The sequence below is a fragment of the Aphelocoma coerulescens genome, chromosome 1, assembly GCF_041296385.1.
Source record: "Aphelocoma coerulescens isolate FSJ_1873_10779 chromosome 1, UR_Acoe_1.0, whole genome shotgun sequence".
Taxonomy (NCBI): Eukaryota; Metazoa; Chordata; class Aves; order Passeriformes; family Corvidae; genus Aphelocoma; species Aphelocoma coerulescens.
Window position 1 is genome coordinate 93,472,549 of NC_091013.1, and position 18,309 is coordinate 93,490,857.

General features: G+C 44.3%; 1 protein-coding gene across 1 annotated transcript; it reads right to left on the minus strand.

Annotated features, from left to right (window-relative positions):
* Positions 1 to 300: 300 nt before the first annotated feature.
* On the minus strand, positions 301 to 4,480 carry LOC138119454 (olfactory receptor 10AC1-like). Its single transcript, XM_069031347.1, has 2 exons — positions 4,311 to 4,480; positions 301 to 2,289 (listed from the first exon to the last, which is right to left on the minus strand). Exon 2 carries the CDS (start codon positions 2,287 to 2,289, stop codon positions 1,279 to 1,281), a length of 1,011 nt encoding a protein of 336 aa, XP_068887448.1. The 5' UTR covers positions 4,311 to 4,480; the 3' UTR covers positions 301 to 1,278.
* Positions 4,481 to 18,309: the final 13,829 nt, after the last annotated feature.

Consider the following 18,309-nt stretch of genomic DNA (forward strand, 5'->3'; position numbering starts at 1 on the left):
TTAGTTACAGTGCCAATTTCTTACATTTGTCAAATCCACTTACCATAATTTTTAATGACTGTAGCCCAGAGAAAGCAAATACCACTGTGCTTTCTCAATCTGCCCAGAGAGAGAGCTGAGGGCAGCTGGGGTGCTGAAATTCCTTTGGATTAGACAGAGGAACAGAAGCAAACATTTTAATTTTTTCTCAATGATATGCTATGTAAAGATGGATTCTGAATCATAGGGTCTGTATGGCCTTTAAAGAGACACGGGGGAGGGAAGTATTAAATAAAATAATGAAGATGGTTCTTTCCCCCCTCTTCCTGGCCAAAATTGATCTTCCCTAATTTGTCTGAATCACCCTGTTCCTCCTACACATAGGAAACTCATAAAATAACACTGCTTTGCACCTTCAGACTGATGCCTGCTGCAATCCATCCTGTGCTGTAACACTCACTGGTTTTGCTGTAGAAATTGCAGTAATTGTGGCAGCAGTATTATTACTCTTACAGTGACAAATCTCAGCACTCCCCAGGCATTCTTACTTATATGATGCAGTCTTTCCTCTTAAAAGTCACATGATAAGGCAGGTATCTTAGCCTTTGTGTTGCCATAGGAACAATCCAAACCTAAAGCATCTCCCTATAAAAGGAAAGTGTGCTTCCTGCAAAACAGGCATAGGAAAGTCATACTCTTGTCAGACCGATGGCATTTTGACTTTCAATATCTAGAATCATTCAAGGTTAGATGAGTTTGCACTAACAATCTTTCCATTTGTCATGGGATGGCAGAGTGCAGCCTTCTGCTAAATTTGGGGGAAACCACAGCTATTTTACCCTTCTTTCTAGCCATGGACTTTCTTCTTCTAACCTTCCTTTAGGCCCCTACAGATTTATTGTGCTACCAAACTTATCAGTCTAAAGTTTGTATTGACTACCCACTTTTTACTGTCATCTTGATAGAAAACTAATGAAACCAATACTTTAACATTGGTTTATTTGCTTTAAAAATTTTTGTGTTGATCTTCTGATTGTGCTGGAATGACTATGAATGTAAGCATGAATCTGTATGTGATCAGAGAAGTGAGACCACTGATTGATCAAAGCTCTTCATCCTCACAAGTCACCAAAGCATTTTCCTTTACATCAAGTGTTATGTTTGGGATTTTTTTTGAGCAGAGATATCTTTTTCTCATAAATGTAGTGATGCATGTAGAATTCTGCCTGGATATTTGCCTCAGTGAAGTCTATTGTGATTGGTTATGGGGCTGTTTTCAACAAGCACGTGCTTGTTCTACTAAAATTTACCACACATACGCATCACGACTCTGGTAGTATCCCAGTTCACCCGAGCTATTTTCTTCCTCCTCAGCATTTTCCTGAGGATCCCTCTGATTTCTTTGTTCCTCAGGCTGTAAATGAGGGGATACATTAAGGGAGTAAGATTGGTGTAGACCAGAGACACCACCTTGTCTCGAGCTGGTGAGTAACTGGACTTAGGACGAATGTAAATGGAAGTGGCACATCCGTAGTGCAGTAAGGTGATGGCCAGCTGTGAAATGCAGGTGGAAAAGGCCTTGCCCCTTCCCACAGAGGAGGTGATGTGTAACAAAGACACAGTGATGCAAACATACGAGACCAGGATTAGGAGGAAGGGCAGCAGCAGGAGGAGAACGCAGGCAGCCAGCAGAGGCAGCTCGGGGGTGTAGCTCTGTGTACAGGCCAGGTGCAGCACGGCAGGGACATCGCAGAAGAAGTGGTCGATGCGGTGTGACTGACAGAAAGGCAGGCGGAAAACAGCCGCCGTCAAGCCCAGGGCAACCGCGAAGGCTCCCAGGCCGCAGATGAGAGCCAGCCTGAGGCACAGCCCCTCGCTCATCACCGCCGCGTAGCGCAGGGGCTGGCAGATGGCCACGTAGCGGTCGTAGGACATGGCTGCCAGCAGGAAGCACTCAGCCCCCCCGAGGGCCACGAAGAGCTGCATCTGTGCAGCACAGCCCAGGAAGGAGATGGTGCTGCCCTCCACCACTACCAGGCTGAGGAGCGCCTTGGGGGCAATGACTAAAGTGTAGCAGAGCTCGATGGCAGAGAGTTGGCAGAGGAAGAAGAGCATGGGAGGACGTGAGGGCTCCATGACCACTGCCACGAAGATCATCATATTCCCTGCCAATGTGACCAAATGAACAATGAGAAAGATAAGGAAGAGCAGGACCCGCAGACGGAGCAGCTCAGAGAAGCCGAGCAGGAGGAACTCCATGGTTGCACCAGTGCTCACATTGTCCCTCTCCATGCAGCCTTCACATGGCATCTACAGGAGAGAAACAGAAGAGAAACAGCTGAATTCGACCTGATGCCTGGCAACCAATTCCATATAGGAAATAATGTTGCAGTACTGTAGAACCAGTGTAGTAAAGCTTATTGGGTAGGGAGGAAGGCAATTTCATTGAAAAAAACCCCAAACTTCAAACCCGATTTCACTCAGCCACATTCAGCACACTCTCAGACCCATATTCTCCCAACCACCAAGGTTCTTGTGCCCAAATGATCTCCCTAGGATTCTTTGCCATGACATTGGTGACAAAGACTGTCAATTGTTGGGTCTTCCTCTCCTCTGAGTTGTTCTTAGGTTTGTGACCATGTGCAGGTTTTGAACATGCACTAGATACCCTTTAGGAGTTGACACTGATTAGTGTCTCTTTCCTGTCCTGCTTTTAAGAGTCTTCATTGCACTGTCCCTCTTGATCTGAGTGTCCTAAGAAGGCATTTGGATATTGATGACCACCAACACCTAGGTCCTGCAGACATTGTGCTGCTGCTGCCTCTTGTGCATCCACTCCCAGGCAGACCTGTTCATTCTCTATTCAGACCACTACTGCAATCCTCCACATCTGTGTCAGAGATGTACAAGGACAACCAGACAGTGAGTGGGAGCTTCTGTGCTACAGCCTGACTCCAGTTAAGTGGGAATTTGAGGTGTTCTCTGACTGGCTTTTCCCTTCTCCACGGTGGATCTGCCTTAAGGTTCATGCAGAAACAGGGTTTCAGTGATTAGACATGAGGGTTCCAAAATTAGGGCTGACATTTTGGCTGCTTACATCTTTATGCCTGGCTCAGCCCTATGGCATCAGAGTTGAAGTAAACAAACTTCCATTCCCAAAACCAAAGATGTCCATGGCAACATACATACTCTATAACAGTCTGTTAAGGGAAACACAATGCTAATATCTTGGACTTGGAGACTGAGATCTTGCTTTTCACAGGAAGAACAGAAATTTCCTAGAAATGTGGAGTGATACAAAGCTATTTAAGCTGAAAAATCTAGGAAAGATAAGGATGTAGAGAGACATACAGAAATAAATTACATATACTGGTCATGGTTGAACAGTATTCATTGCTCACATATGCATCATTGAATACAATATTTACTACAAGGAATAATTCCAATTCTTTCTACACTTTGCTGTAAAACAGGAAAAAAATCAGAGATTCCTTGAAGACTTATGCTTATATCAAAATCCCAGCAGTATTTAAGTGTGAAACAAACTGGAAAATTACATGAAATGTCATCAAAGACTAATAGAAGGAATGTGAAATTGCTATTAGTAGACATGGGGATTTTCCTGCAAAAAAAAAGATATTTCAAAAAAAACTCAAGAAAAAATAATCAGTACAATTGAGGAGGTGAATCTGCTTAAGCCTACAGACCTTTGCCTTTATTTTTGCCCCAAGGTTTCCTTGTGATTCAGTATCTCAGCAGGATTCAAAACATCTGGGGACTCAGGTGAATATGAAAATATCCACAATGATATTACCTCAGGTGCAAAACTAGGAATTTAATCTCTCTGCCTCAGAGCATAAGTCAGCAAAATTACCAAGCCAGGAAAAAAATACCAGAAGCTCCAAGACTAAAAAATAATGGACAGTCAGTGAAGACCAAGAAGGAGCTCTTTAGAGAACACAGAGAGAGCAGCGATCCTGCAAAAGCAGGTAAAAAGTACTACTGCTAGACACAGTTTCCAGCAGTTATAAAGCCATGGTTAACTGCTACAGCCACATTTTGCTGCTGCAAGATCTCCCTAACAGCATTTCTAAGCAGTCTGGCTGTAAATCTTAACACTCTATGCAAGCAGAAGGTCTTTACTGAAAACAGGAGTAATGGGTTGGTACGTGACTGTGGACTCAGTCACTGAGGACCAGCTGGGGCTCCCCTCACTCCAATTGCTGAGGCTTTAAGAGGATTCTACTAAAAACAACAGGGCTAAGAAGTGGGGAAGAAACAGAGGTTTCCCTTCCTTTTGTTTGGAGCTGTTTGCTCCAGTGACAACCTACCTTCTCTGGGTTAAAAGGTAAGAAAACAGAGTCTTCTTCCTCTTGATGATGTGTGCTGTTCAGTTTGGGCTGAGATTCTGTTTCTTGCCCAGTCTGGGGTCCCTCTGGCTGCCAATGTTTTATTTCAGTATCTCATAGCCATCCTCTCTGCTCTTCTGCAGGACCCAGCTCCTCATATACAATATGACACAGAAGTCTGTCCTGTTCCCTGCTGCCTCTGCCCTCCCTGCACCAAGGACAGGCAGTTCCATTCCTTCCAAGAAAGGGGGAGTTGCAGGTTTTCTGTAAATCAAGCAGTAGGATGTAATTGCATCTTCAGAGGATGGCAGGGTTGCAGCACCCTCCTCTCTTCTTTTCACTGAAGTAAATGAAAGTAGCTGATTATTGATAGGACTGCTTTGCACCTGGCATGGCAATATTTTAAGTAACAAAATGCATTGCTGCTCTTCTTAAATAAAAATAAATCTGTGGGTCTTTAAGTAAGTTTAAACCAAACTCACACTTAGAGGCAAAGCAAAACATATAAAAACTTTAAACGCATCTCTGTGTGGAGTTTTCACATGTTCAGGTGACCCATTATTTCTCACTGACTCAGATGACATCACCATTCAGCAGTTGATAGGACTGAGATTATTTGAGCCAAATTTATTTTTATTGCCATTGTTACATTTGTTCCTGGCCACTTCCACTGAAATAATTAAAGACATCTGTAGCCTTATGTGAGTGGAAAAGAGAGGCCGAGTCAAGATTTTTGACTGCTAAAATGGATCTGCTTGGCAGAAGCATGTAAATATGGTACCTCAAGATTTTTCACAGGGTTTGGTTTAGAAGGAATCCTTTCAAAATATTCTTCTATAATATTTTATCTATGTGGCATAGTCATTTTGGAACAAAACTGCCTCATGCATCGGTGCAGTCTGGGATTGACTGTGTTGGGAAAAGGACCTGGGCTTCCAGTGGACAGCAAGAAACAGGAGCCAGGAAGAAGCAACAAAGACCAACCACTTACTGGGCTGCAATAGTAAGAATGTGTCGAGCAGGTGAAGGAAAGTGATTATTCCCCTTTGTCTGTCTTACATGTAGCCACATCTGGAACACTGCCAAAGTTGTATTTAAGTATTTTTACTCTATTTTAAACCTGTCATTTAACTTTTTGGAATTAAAGCTGTGACAGTGGAGTCTATCCTCTTTAGTTTCTCAACTCACTTCCTTAAATTTTTTTTTTTTTTTTTTTTAAATTTCAACTTTCTTCCTTACACTTCTTATTGTTTAAAGTTCTGCAAACAATTCAGGGCACAGAATGTCATTTACAAAACCGAATTCTGAATCTGAATTGAATTCTAGTCACTGTTGTATAATACTGAACAAAAGAGCAACCCTGAAGCCTCTCTCGGTGATACGTTGTCTCTGAAGCTGTAACAGGAGCAAAATCGAGGTGCTGGTTATTTTCTAATTACGCCCAGCAAATTGGGCGGATTATAAATGGAAGCAAATCTTTACAGCGAAGTCTATTTTAGTCAAATGCTTTGCAGAGTAAGACTGCTCCCTCTAGTAAACTCTGCGAGAATTTCAGAACACCAGCTGATTAATTAAACTCACGTAGAGTTTATCTTTGCGTTACAAAAGAAAATTGGGGGGTTCTGGGCCATTTCTTACTTTATACACTTCTCTGACCCTAACTGCAGGAGACAATCTGCTGCCTCGGTAACAATGCAAAAGTAGTTATCAGGAGCTACTTTGGCAAGTCTGTTCCAACTTTCTCATCTTCAGATGGTCCTTTCCTCCTGCTGGACTGGAGGTGAGCCTAGGTGAGTCAGCACGTACCCAGTAACCAATACCACACAGTCAGCAGTTATATGCACTAATTTTTTTTTTACCATAGTGCCCAGCCTTCCACTGAAATAAGTCAGGCAAATTACTGTTTCAGTTTGTGTGTGTGCAGATAAGCCATCATTTATTAACATGCAACTTACACCTACCCGCAACGTTTCAACACACTCCCACACGTTACCTCCAAAACACAGCTCCCCAAAGAGGGGAGTGCTAGCTGGAGTGAGCTGTGCAGCCCAGTGCCAGAACACACAGCAACCAGACAAACAACAAGCAGCAGAGGATGAGAATATGCATGTCAAAGCGACTCCGTACTTCCTTCTCTAGCCCACACCTTTCAGGTTCCCAGCATTTCCATTGCATCAGCTTACAGCCAAATTCATAATAGATTATTAAAAGCTGCACGCTGGCATTAGTGTTTGCATGTCTTGAGTCTGCAGCATGTTATAGAACTGTACGTTCTGCCTTGCTGCAGAGTTCAGCCCTGCTCTCCTCCCCCGCACTCTTAACTGGGTGATTTTTTTTCAGTACGTGCCTGCAAGGCTTTGGGACTGGCCTGCCTTAGCCCGAATTTGTATAAGGAGTTTCTTGGAATCCAGCTATGGTTAATGAATCACATCATATCAGCTTCTATCAGCAATTGCAACATACTTCAGAGGATATTCCCCTTGGTCTTCAGAAAAAGGGCCGGTGCTAGGCTTGCCCATCCACACCCGTGAATCGCCAGCCTGCTCCAAAGAAGGCAAGAGAAACTGGGAAGCTCAGCGTAATCTGGAGCAATCTGGGCAAAATGGAAACAACTGAGAGTGGTACCAGGAAAACTGGAGGAGAGGGACAGCTGGTCCCAGCAGTGGCCAGGGAAATGGCACTCTCAGCCCAGACCGCCCTGCGGCTCTGGCCTGACAGAGACACAAAGCTCTTCGGCAGGCTGAAAACAATGTTCAAGCAACATGAAGTAACTGGCCAGTGGTAAAAGAGAAGAAAGAGGATAAGAAAGATTGCAGATCTTCTTTGCATGCAAAAGCATGCTGATATTGATCCTCTGGGGGTATCATACCGCTGTAGAAAGCAAAGATTTTGGCTTTCGCAGCTGCACTGATGTTCTGCTGCAGGTATGTTCAGTAGCAGAAGCTACTGTGTTATTCAGAAACATCATGGTGACTTATCTGATTAGAGAACTTAAGGCAGTTTTAAGGCAGATTGCTTGAATTGGTTTTGGTGGTTGATGAAATGTAAGATTCACTCTAATGAAAATGTTAAGAGCGGCAATGTAAAAATAAATGCTAGTATCTTTTGAGAAAGTGCATTTGTGACTCCAGCAAGGCTGATTATGATCCTAACATGGCAGGGCTGAGGGCTGAAAATTACAGCATCTTGACAGAGACTTTAACAGGTATGGGATCCCTATTCTGTAGTAAACAGGAGTCAAGAAATGTTGTCTCCCACAGAGGTAAGACACTGAAACAGTTGGGCATAGCCTTTAGGAGGAGCAGTGAATCCTTGCTCCCACAATGTTCAGAGTTTTCTGGAAACTGGGAACTGAAAGTGGCTGAGGTGGTAACAGCAGGATGGCTGGCATCAATTTGCTGTGGTGAGAAAAATCACCATGCTGCTCTCCTCAAGTTTCTGTTGTTTGGCTTGATAAACCATGCCTGGGAACTCAGTCTGGGAAAGATGCTCGACCATACACCAACCAAAACAGAGTTTTGCCAAAAAAGGGCGGGCAGCCTGGCAGCTGACTACTCCTCATGATTTGTTAAAGGTGGGGCATTTCTTTCACCTCATTGTACTTACTCATAGTCTAACCCAGCCAAAGGCATTGTCCTGCGTCTCTGCTAAAAAAAATGTTTGTACAGATCAGTTAATAGTATCATAAACATGCAAGCTTTTCCCATTTGGAAAAAAATAGAGTTACTAGAAGAAAGCTAGTTTAGAACTAGAGAGAGAAAGGACAAATCTAAAATTGGAATTTATGAATGAAAGGATGAAAATATATAACCTAAGAAGAGCAAGTAAAAATGAAAAAGACAGACAAACTGAAAATTAGGCTACAGGCCCTGGAAAAGATTAACTAGAACTCCAGTAGTTAAGAGAAGAAAGAAGGTGAGGGTAGTGAGAAAGAATGATATTCTGAAGACAGATCTAAGTTTTCTTCTTGTATCTGAAGTTATTTTCAGATTCATTTGGACAACTTTGTGGATGTCTCTGTGGATCCAATTAAAAGTTTGGGTTTTAAGTACCTGCAGCCAGAAGGGCTCATCTGGAAGGAAACAGAGTAGCTGCAACTCTCACGGTCTTTGAAGGAGCTGAGCAGTGCTCAGCCCCTCTTGGGGCAGGGATGACAGCAGTCTGGGGCCTTGCTGAGAGTCACTGGTGTTGACTTCCGAAAATCATGTATTTATTGTTCCCTGTGCAATGGTAAATGAGGCATTGTCTCACCTGAGCTCTTCCTTGGGGTGGCAGTGACTGAGACACTCCACCTGGGGACATAACTTGTTTTTGCCTAATTTGTTCTGATGCAACTGCAGCCCTTGGGAGAAAAGCCAGAAAAACTCATTCTCTTATGAACTTCTCCACAGGAGACACCATCCCAAGCTGATGCTACACACAATTCATCCTCAATGTACCCAGCCCCCACTTATTTAAGCCTCCTCCTCCCATCTCATATTTGGTCATCTAGATTGACATTTTTCTCTGTGTCACTTAGAAGCCCAAATCCCATTTTCAGAATAGGGAGGTAAATAGCTATTAGACCAACATACTTTTCTGAATAAGCCTATTGCAGAAAATAAACTCTGAAAACCAGCATCCCAGACTGAATGTACAAACTCCAGATGAACTGGAGCTTGTTCAGACAGAAGACCTGTAGTAGACAGTCAATATGTGTGGTCAGAGACTGCAGATGGGCAGTAGGATCCATTCTGGCACTGAACTCTGGGGGTTGTTTTAAGCTGTGTTTCAAGAAAGTCAGTTGGAGGTGAAAGAAAAGAGCAATCTGTCCCTAATTGTGGACAGAATCTGTGTTTCAGAAAACATAAATACAGCAGCTTGCTGGACTGGATAGCAGGGGAGCAGGTGCATCCAGCTGTTGCCTTCAGCATTCTTTAGCATCATTTCCACTTATTGTCTCACACAATGATGTTAATATTATCTATTTCTATTGTTTTGTTTCTTGTGTTCACAACAACTCTATATTCCTACATAACGTTAGAGCAGAAGCTAAAACAACTCAGTGAGAATTCAGCAAACTATTCTTAGCACAAAGCCAAGCATTGCAGCACCACTGCAGAATACAGGATGAGATGCAGTAAAATGTTACTGGTCCAGGTGTCCATGAACACAGAATTACAGGAAATAGTTTCAAGACAAGTGGATGCAAGAGAGAAAGACTTTTAATAGCTTTTCTGCAAGAGGACCTGCTAGACATAGGGAGAGACTTATCAGCCTGCAGGGATCCCTGTCTATAGATATGTCATATATTTAATTTCTTCACTGTGCTTCATGGGTGACCAAAGCCCTTATCTGAAAGGAGACATCACATAGCACAACAGAATCATGAGCTGCTTGGAGGAACAGGGGAAAGAAGAGGAGAGTAGGTCACAAGGGGCAAAAAGATTAGGCCCTTACCACCTTCTGTGAGTCTCAGTGAAGACGTGGCAGTAACAGAGGACTCATGCTTGGCTGAGCTCTCTGGAAATCCGAGGAGCTGCACTTGATCCTTGTGGGGTCCCTTCCAACTCAGGATATTCTATTCTATTCTATTCTATTCTATTCTATTCTATTCTATTCTATTCTATTCTATTCTATTCTATTCTATTCTATTCTAACCTTGTGTGGCACTGTGCATTATAATGCTGGCAAATGCCCTTCAGCTGTCAGAGTCCTGAACCCTGTCCTGGGCAGGGGAACTGTGGGCACACCTGTAGTTATCAAGTACTGGTTGACCAGTACAACAGATGTAGGCCTTGGATGGGTGATATAAAGCCTGATACCTCTGGTGCCCCTAATGATTTCCAATCTGTATTTTCATGGATCTATTTGGTGCAAAGGCTTTTATTCAGAAATAAGCTGCTTGTTAGAGCACATGCCAGCTGATCAGCATATTTATGCCTTTTTCCTTTATATTCAAACACTGAGAAGAGCTTCCTCCATATTCCATTTTAGCAACTTTCTTTTATTAGCAAAACCTAATTTCCCCTGATTAGGGAACATAGGCTGAAGACCCTGTGACAGCCTGAGCAACAAACCAAGCTAAGTATTCAGCTGTTCTTTCAGGCTGATGAATGGGAAGTGTAATGAAACTGTGATACCATAATGTTCTCCAGTGCTACAAAAGGTCTTCACTGAATCACAGAAACGTGGGACACCCAGCCTCCTGCTCAGAGCTGGAGTATCACTAACGCTGCATCCCATCATGAGGGACTTTTCTAACAGAATCCTGGGAACCTCCAAGGCTGGAGACTCCTTCACCACTCTGGATGTCAGTTCCAGTGCTGTGCTGCCTGTTGGTGAAAAATTTTCCTAATTTCCAACCAGAATCCCCTGAGATGTGATTTAGAGCTACTGCCCATTACTGTTGGTTTAATGGAGCTGTAACAAACCGCTGGTATTTGGGACTGGAAGTAGGGGGGCAAAGGGGAACAGGACAGAAAGGAGATAAAACAAGCTCAAGACAGTGTTGGAAAACAGCCTGTTAGCACAGCACAGAGACAAAGTAGCCTTCTTTACTCTTTTTTTGCAGAAAGTCACAAGGTGATAGAGTTGAAGGAACATAGGCACTGAAGGCCTTCTTTACAGTAAGCACCACGTAAATGCAATGCCTTCCTTTGAGCTGCTGTGCTCATTAGCCAGCAGTCTTTGTGCTAAGCAACTGCATTTGAGCTGGTACTGAAACGAAAAGCATGAAATCCACTGTCTTCTGTGGTACAAGGCAAGTGCTCAGCAGGCAGAGCCTTTGGCTATTGCATTGCTGATGCCTTGAGCTGAGCTGGCAGTAGGTATTATTATTTGTTGGAGGCTTTGATGAGGAGCCTTTTGCTGCTTAAAATTTGGAACAGTATTAATGTTGAATAAGTTAGGTCATTGAGATAGGAATCTTGATATGTGTTTCTCAGCACTACTACTGGTCACTAAAATCAGAAGAACAACTTAACTGGAATTAAGTAATGCATGTAGTTGTATCTAAGAATTAACCTTTTTTTTCCAAACCAAGGCTTTACCCAACTTTTACCCAAGATGGAGAAAAAATATCCATATTTTCTCAAATCACTACTATGGCCTTGAGAAACCACAAGTCTCCTTTCAGAAGATCCATGACTATTGCCAGTTGCTTTCCCAGACAACAACCTTCCTACAGATTTTTCTTTTCAGGGGTTCATATTAGATTTAATAGTACCCATTTTGTGCACAAAAACTGAGGACTGTGGAGCAATGGAAATGCCTGCATGGCAGGTGGAATGCAAGAAGGAAAATATAGCTCTGCTTGTCAATTAGTTACACATGCCAGGAAAGTACAAAGGCACAAGGCTACCCTGAAAAGCGTGAAGTCACTGGTAATAGAGATTTTTCATCATCCCACAACATTAGGCCCTAGTCAAAAGTGGGAGCAGACCAAGCCTCTACTTGTCTCATGGAGTACTTCTTTAGAAGAGAAAACCTGCGGAAAAACATGAATTTTGACTACCCTGCTGCGGTGGAAGTTCAATAGTCTGAAAGGTGTGCTGACATCCAGGCAGATAAATGGGCTAAAAGCGCTTTCCACTACACCGAGGAAGAAAAAAAAAAGTCTGCAAATTCAGATAATAAGACAAAAGCAGAAGTATTTCCATGCAGTCAGCTGTGTCTGTGATGTTTGATGTACTGACAACATTAGGCCAGCATTTACATCTCTACCCAGTAGCAGTCTTCTCCGTTATGCTGAATTTTTTTGAGATTCACTTCATTCCAGGAATGGCTTTGACAGAGTGCGTTACTTAAAACTGTAAACACAAGCTTTTTCTCCCCAGTAAAACTTAAAGCCAAGCTGAGGATGGTGGTGGGACTGGTAAGTATCTCAGCCACCACTGCGAAATACACGTACATTGTTCTTGATGTCGCAACTCTGCAGTGCTGTAATTCCATTGCATTCAGATGGAGGACTTGGCAGTCTGTACTTGTTTTATGTGAGTGCTGGCAGTGTCAGCTGTGGGAGGCTGAGGGCAGCCCCTGGTGTGTGGCAGCCGCTGCACTTGGCCGTGGCCGTGTCCTTCCCGTGCACACGGGCGTGCCTGTCTCTGGCTCACACAGCCAACCTCAGCACGGGCTGCCCCTGCAACCTGGGCAGCGGCTCCGGGAAAAGCAGCCCTGGACAGAGACCCTGCAGCCTGGGCTCCAGCAGCCGAGCAGGAGGAGCTCCTGGGGCTGAGCCCTGCTCATCCTGAGCTGTCCCTCCACACGGCACTTGGAGAGTGGCTTGGCCAGAAAGAAACCCTGGAAACGGGGCTTTTCCACAAAAAAACCCTCCCTCATGCACCCTTAGTGCTCTTTCCTTTTACTTTCAGTCCTGGTCAGCTGCTTGTAGGAACTCTCATGGGCTTTCTTGAAAAAGCATCTTGTGTGTTGAAATCCTACAAATCCTACAGATCAGCAGATGTTATCTCAGTTTTCTTTTTCTTGCAGTTTTTGCAGGACCTTATTCTATTTTGCCATGTAAAAAGCAATGAAAAAGGTCCTAAAAAAATTCCTTTCAAAAAGGAGAAAAAATAAGAGATTTACAGAAAAACATAAAGAGCAACCACGGAAGGCCTCTAGCTCAATCTCCTGCTGACAACAGGGCTAACTCTAGTTAGGGAAGTTCCTTAAGGCCTTGTCCAGGTGAGTTCTGAACACCAAATCATAGAATCAGAGGATGGTTTGGGTTGGAAGGGAGGTTTGAAGATCATCTAGTTCCAATCCCCTGCCATGGGCACAGACACCTTCCACTAGAGCAGGTTGTTCAAAGCCCCGTCCAGCTTGGCCTTGAACACTTCCAGGGATGGGGCATCCACAACTTCTTTGGGACAACCTGGTCCTGTGCTTCACCACTCCCATTGTAAAATATATTGTCTGTGTATCACACCTAGATGTATTCTCTTTCTGTATAAAACCACTGCCCCTTGTCCTGACACTACAGATCATGGTAAAAATGTCTCTTTCTATCTTTCTTAGAAACCCTCTTTATATACTGAAAGGTCTCAATAAGATCTCTCCAGAGCCTTCCCTTCTCCAGGTGGAACAACCACCTCAGATTTTCTTCACAGCAGAAGTGTTCCAGACCTCTGACCATTTCTGGGGCTCTCCTCTGGACTTGTTGCAACGAGTCCGTATTTTTCCTGTGCTGGACTCCAGAGCAGGACACAGCACTCTGTGTGGAGTCTCTTGAGAGCTGAGTAGAGGGGCAGAATAATCTCCATGACCTGCTGGCCACATTGCTTTGGATGCAGCCCAGGGTACAGTTGGCTTTCTGGGCTGCAAGTGCTCATTGTCAACTCATGACCGGCTTTTCATCTACCAGTATTCCCAATTCCTTCTCAACCATACCACTTTCAGGTTCCTCAGTTGGTCTTTACCCTCATCTTTTCTGATGGCGGGAGGGACTTCATTTCCCCAGTACCTGCCTTGAATTTCAGAGGCTTCAGAGAGGTGGGAAGAGGGAACTGAGGAAAAAAAATTTTTGAGTACCTCAGCCTTCTCCATATGAGTTGTCACCATTTCTCCTGTCTTATTTATTGGAGGGGTGGGATTAATCTTCCTTTTCAGGTCAATGTACTTATAAAAGCTCTTCTTGTTATTCTTTCTAAATTCAGTTTCAGCTGTGCCTTGGCTTTCCTGATCCCACCCCTTTGTGTTTAGAGAACAGTTACATCAGTTAGGAACATGAAAAAACTCAGGGGACTCCTGAAAGAGATATCTTTTCTACACTTTGTACCTCTCTTTGGAGGAGTCAAAAAGCTACATCTACTTAGCCATTGGTAGTGTAGGGAAGTCCTTAACTAAAGTAATGCATTGCTGTGACATTGCTGGACAACCCCACACACGCTGGCTTCTACCAACTGTGCTCACTATAATCTCAATAAATACGTGTCACTCAACAATCTCACCCTTCAGGTGTTTGCACAAGGCTTCATCCATCTCCATAACTGTCCTGGAACAAGCTGTGGTTTGGGAGGTTTGGACACGGCATTGAGGAGAGCTTTTTCGCTAGGAGTCAGTGCAGCACCGGACCAGGTGTGAGACAGTGACTTCTTCATCAATATTTTCAGCACTTGGCCAGATAAAGTCACGGTGACCTGATGTGGTGTTGAGGAGAGTCCCCCCTGAAGCAGAATTTCTGAGCAGTGCACCACCAATTCAATGACAGGGGTATCTATGAACAACTGATAAATAACAAATGAGTGCTTACTTGTGCTTACAGCTCTGGCTTCTCACACAGACGGTGTCTTAATGTGCTTCCCTTCCCAGCTTGACTGGGAGCTGTTTCCATCACCAATCCTTTATATTCCTGTCATATTCATTCACTGTCAGGTGAGAGCCTTATCCAACAGTAGATTGAAGTTCAGACCATGTCATCTTTGCTTAGTGTCAGTCCTTGACATCATATTAATTGTAATGGCAGTGCAATAGAGAGTTCTGATGAAATTCCAGGCAAGTATAGCAGTTTTGTTCAAACACTGCAAGGATGGATTTAAAAAAAATCCAACTGATAAAGACCTTACCATTCCCTCTCCTTCCCATTCTTTATAGGCTATCCAGGAGCGCAGTTAAAAAAAAAAAAAAGCAAAAAACAAACAAACAAACAAAAAAACACCAAAAACATGAAGTTAGTGATTGCTATAATTAATTTTTCTAGGAAGCAGATATTCAGGCTATAGTGACCATAATCATCTGATAACACCCACTGCAGTCTGCAAGTAATAGTCCAGGTAAGCCTTCCATAGAACTATATTCTTGAAGTGTTTGGTTTGCATTCTAACTTCTCTTGCAAGGACTGTGAGTAAAAGGAGTTTCTTGTTTTAAGTCTTTCCCCTTTGTCTAAAGCCCTCTTGCTGCTGGCACTGCTGCGCAAGGGCCAAGGGCACGAGGCTGTTGCACATGATGGCAACCATTTCCTCAGGGCACACTGGTCCCAGCTTCATTGCCCACAACTTTCCAATCAGGGCCACCATAGCAGAGTGTCCCGTTCCCTCCACACAACCCAAATTAAGGCCAAGGTTTGTTACTAGCAGCAAACCCACCCAACCATACAGAGGAAGCCCATTCAGGGTCAGCTCACCACAGCTGCACCTTGTCCCTCTCCAGAGGATGGCAGCAGAGCTCAAGCAACACTGAAGGACCTTTTTCCTCACCCTGGCTCATAGAAACACGGAACGGTTTGAGTTGGAAGGGACCTTAAAGAACAGCTTGTTCCACCCCCCCAAAGTTCAGACTCTGCTGATCTCCCTGCTATTTCCAGGCTTGACCTAAGCAAGTTTTCCAAGGGATCAAGACATGACAGGATAAAGTAGTACTGACGAGTACAAAAAACCTAGATGGCAATCCCAGGTAACATCAGGAGAAATTAAAGCGAGCAGTGCAAGAGGAGCAGAACCACCTCCAGCCACACGGCTGTCCCGGTGGATGCCCAGGGCAGGGGGGCTCCTTAACTGGGTCCCATCTCATTTCCCCAGTCCTGCAACTACCCAGGCTATGCAAGGACAGCTACTTTCCCACTTTTCTCAGAAAAAAAATGGGTTTTCAAGGGTTTGGAAAGGCTGGCCTGCCACACCACAGGACTGCCTGCTGAAAATAAAATGTATTTATTTCAGCAAGCAATGGAAAGTGTGTTATGGATGATTAGACCAGCATAAAACAGGGGCTGGGAAAATTTGTGAGATAAGGAACTCTCAGTGTTAAATAAAGGTGAGCATGCCTTGTACTGGTTGTAGATTGTTTTCCTTAAAGTTATCCCGTTTATAGTAAGCTATTTCCAGAGTAAAATGAAAATGCTATGTTTATAAATAATTACAACTGTATCAACAAAAATATGTCTACAACGGGGTTGCAGGATTGGTGGATAGGGGAAGAGTGTTTGACCTTATCTACTTTGCTTGTGCAAAGAGTTTGAAGCTGTACAGGATGACATCCTTATCTCTAAACTGGAGAGATATGAATTTGGTGGATGGACTGCTCTGTGGATAAGAATATGGCTGCATGGTCACACTCAAAGAGTTGTGGTCAAAGACTCAATGTCCAAATAGAGACCAGCGATGAGCAGCATTCTTCAGGGGTTGGTATTGGGACTGGACTGTTCAACATCTCTGTTGGCAACATGGACTGTGGGATTGGGTGCACCCTCAGTCAGTTTGCTGATAACACCAATATCTGCGGTGCTGTCAAGATGCTGGAGGGAAGGGATGCCATCCAGAGGGGTCTTGCCCGAATGGAGTGGTGAGCCTCATGAAGTTCAACAAAGCCAACTGCAACATTCAGCATGTGAGTTGGGGCAATCCCAAGCACAAACATAGGCTCAGCAGAAAATGGACTGAGCAGCCATGCAGGGAAGGACTTGGGGGTGTTGGCTGACAAGAAGCTCAATGTGAGCTGGCAGCGAGCATTCACAGCCCAGAAAGCCAAACAAGTCCTGGGCTGCACCAAAAGCAGCATGGCCAGCAGGGTGAGGGAGGAGATTCTGCCCCTCTATTCCACTCTGGTGAAACTCCAGCTGGAGTGCTGCATCCAGCTCTGGGACCCCCAGCATAAGAAGAACATGGACCTGTTGGAGAGGGTCCAGAGGAGGCCATGAAGATTGTCAGAGAGTTGGAGCACCCCCACCATGAAAACAAGCCAAGACAGTTGGGGCTGCTCAGCCTGGAGAAGAGGCAGCTTTGGGGAGACCTTACAGCACCTTTCAGTACCTAAAGGGACTACAAGAAAGCTGGAGAGTGACTTTTAAAAGGACATGCAACGATAGCACAAGGTGTAATGGCTTTAAATGGAAAGAGGGCAGGTTTAGATTAGGTATTAGGAAGAAATTCTTTACTGTGAGGTGGTGACACACTGGAATATGAGAAGTTCTGGATGCACTTTCTTTGGAAGTATTCAAGACAATGTTGGATGGGGCACTGAGCAATATGATTTGGTGGAAGGTGTTCCTGCCCACAGAGTAGAGGATCCTTAAAGGCACCTTCCAGCCTGAACCATTCTGTGAGTTTATGATTCTATTAGTTACATGCTTATTTAGCCAAGGTACCCTTGCCTTTGACTTCCTCAGTCATCTTGATCTCCTAAGGCAGCAGTTTTACTTCCCATACTTAAATAATCAGCACTTGTCCACAGGCAACAGTGATTTTCCAGAGTATTCCTGTCATTCACACCTCCTGAAAGATGGTGTTGGCGATGTTTGCAAGATTGTGAGTCCATCTGATGAGCATTTCCAAGAGAAGATGTGCAGAGTACAGGATTCCCAGCAACAGTTCATCACCTGTGTTCTCCTCTGTACACTTGTGTTCGCTAACTCTGTTAGTATCTCCTGCCCTTGGTTCCTGAGTGACCACAGAAAGAGGGGGAGCATAAAATGACAGGTAGACACTTGCCTTGCTGTCACTGGTCATCTCTTAAACCTGCTAGAGATTTTCCTCTGGTATACATTTGCTGTGATCTCCTGTGGGGAAGAGCCTTGATGGTGGGCTGTGGCTTCACTAATACCATCAGAAGGGTTGTTCCCAGCCTTTTCAGAGACATTTGACTGGGTTTTGCTGCCTTGTTTATCACTTTGTCAGATTTGTGAGGTCTGGTAGTGCCCATGAACAACAGCTCGTTCCATCTCGTGCTGCTGTTAAGGACACCTCAAGATGCATTCTTCTTGGGCCCGGGTGTCACTGCACTGGGAACTGCTCTAGATCAATAAGCTGCTTTATTCCCCCGTGTTGGGTTTGCACAGCCTGGTTTTTGTTGGGGGGGGGCGGGCACAGAGGTGGATTTTGTGAGAAGCTGCTGGAAGCTTCCACCATGTCCAGCAGAGCTAATCCCTGATGGTTCTGAAGATGGACATATTGCCGGCCAAATCTGGGGCAATGAGAGATGGTGGTAACGCGTCTGTGATAACATATTTAAGAAGAAACCAAAACAAAGGTGGGGGAGCAGTTTTAATTCCAGCCAGAAGAGGAGGAGGTGA

Coding starts and splice junctions, on each gene's coding strand:
- LOC138119454 (XM_069031347.1), bottom strand. CDS start 2,289: ATGCCATGTGAAGGCTGCATGGAGAGGGACAATGTGAGCACTGGTGCA.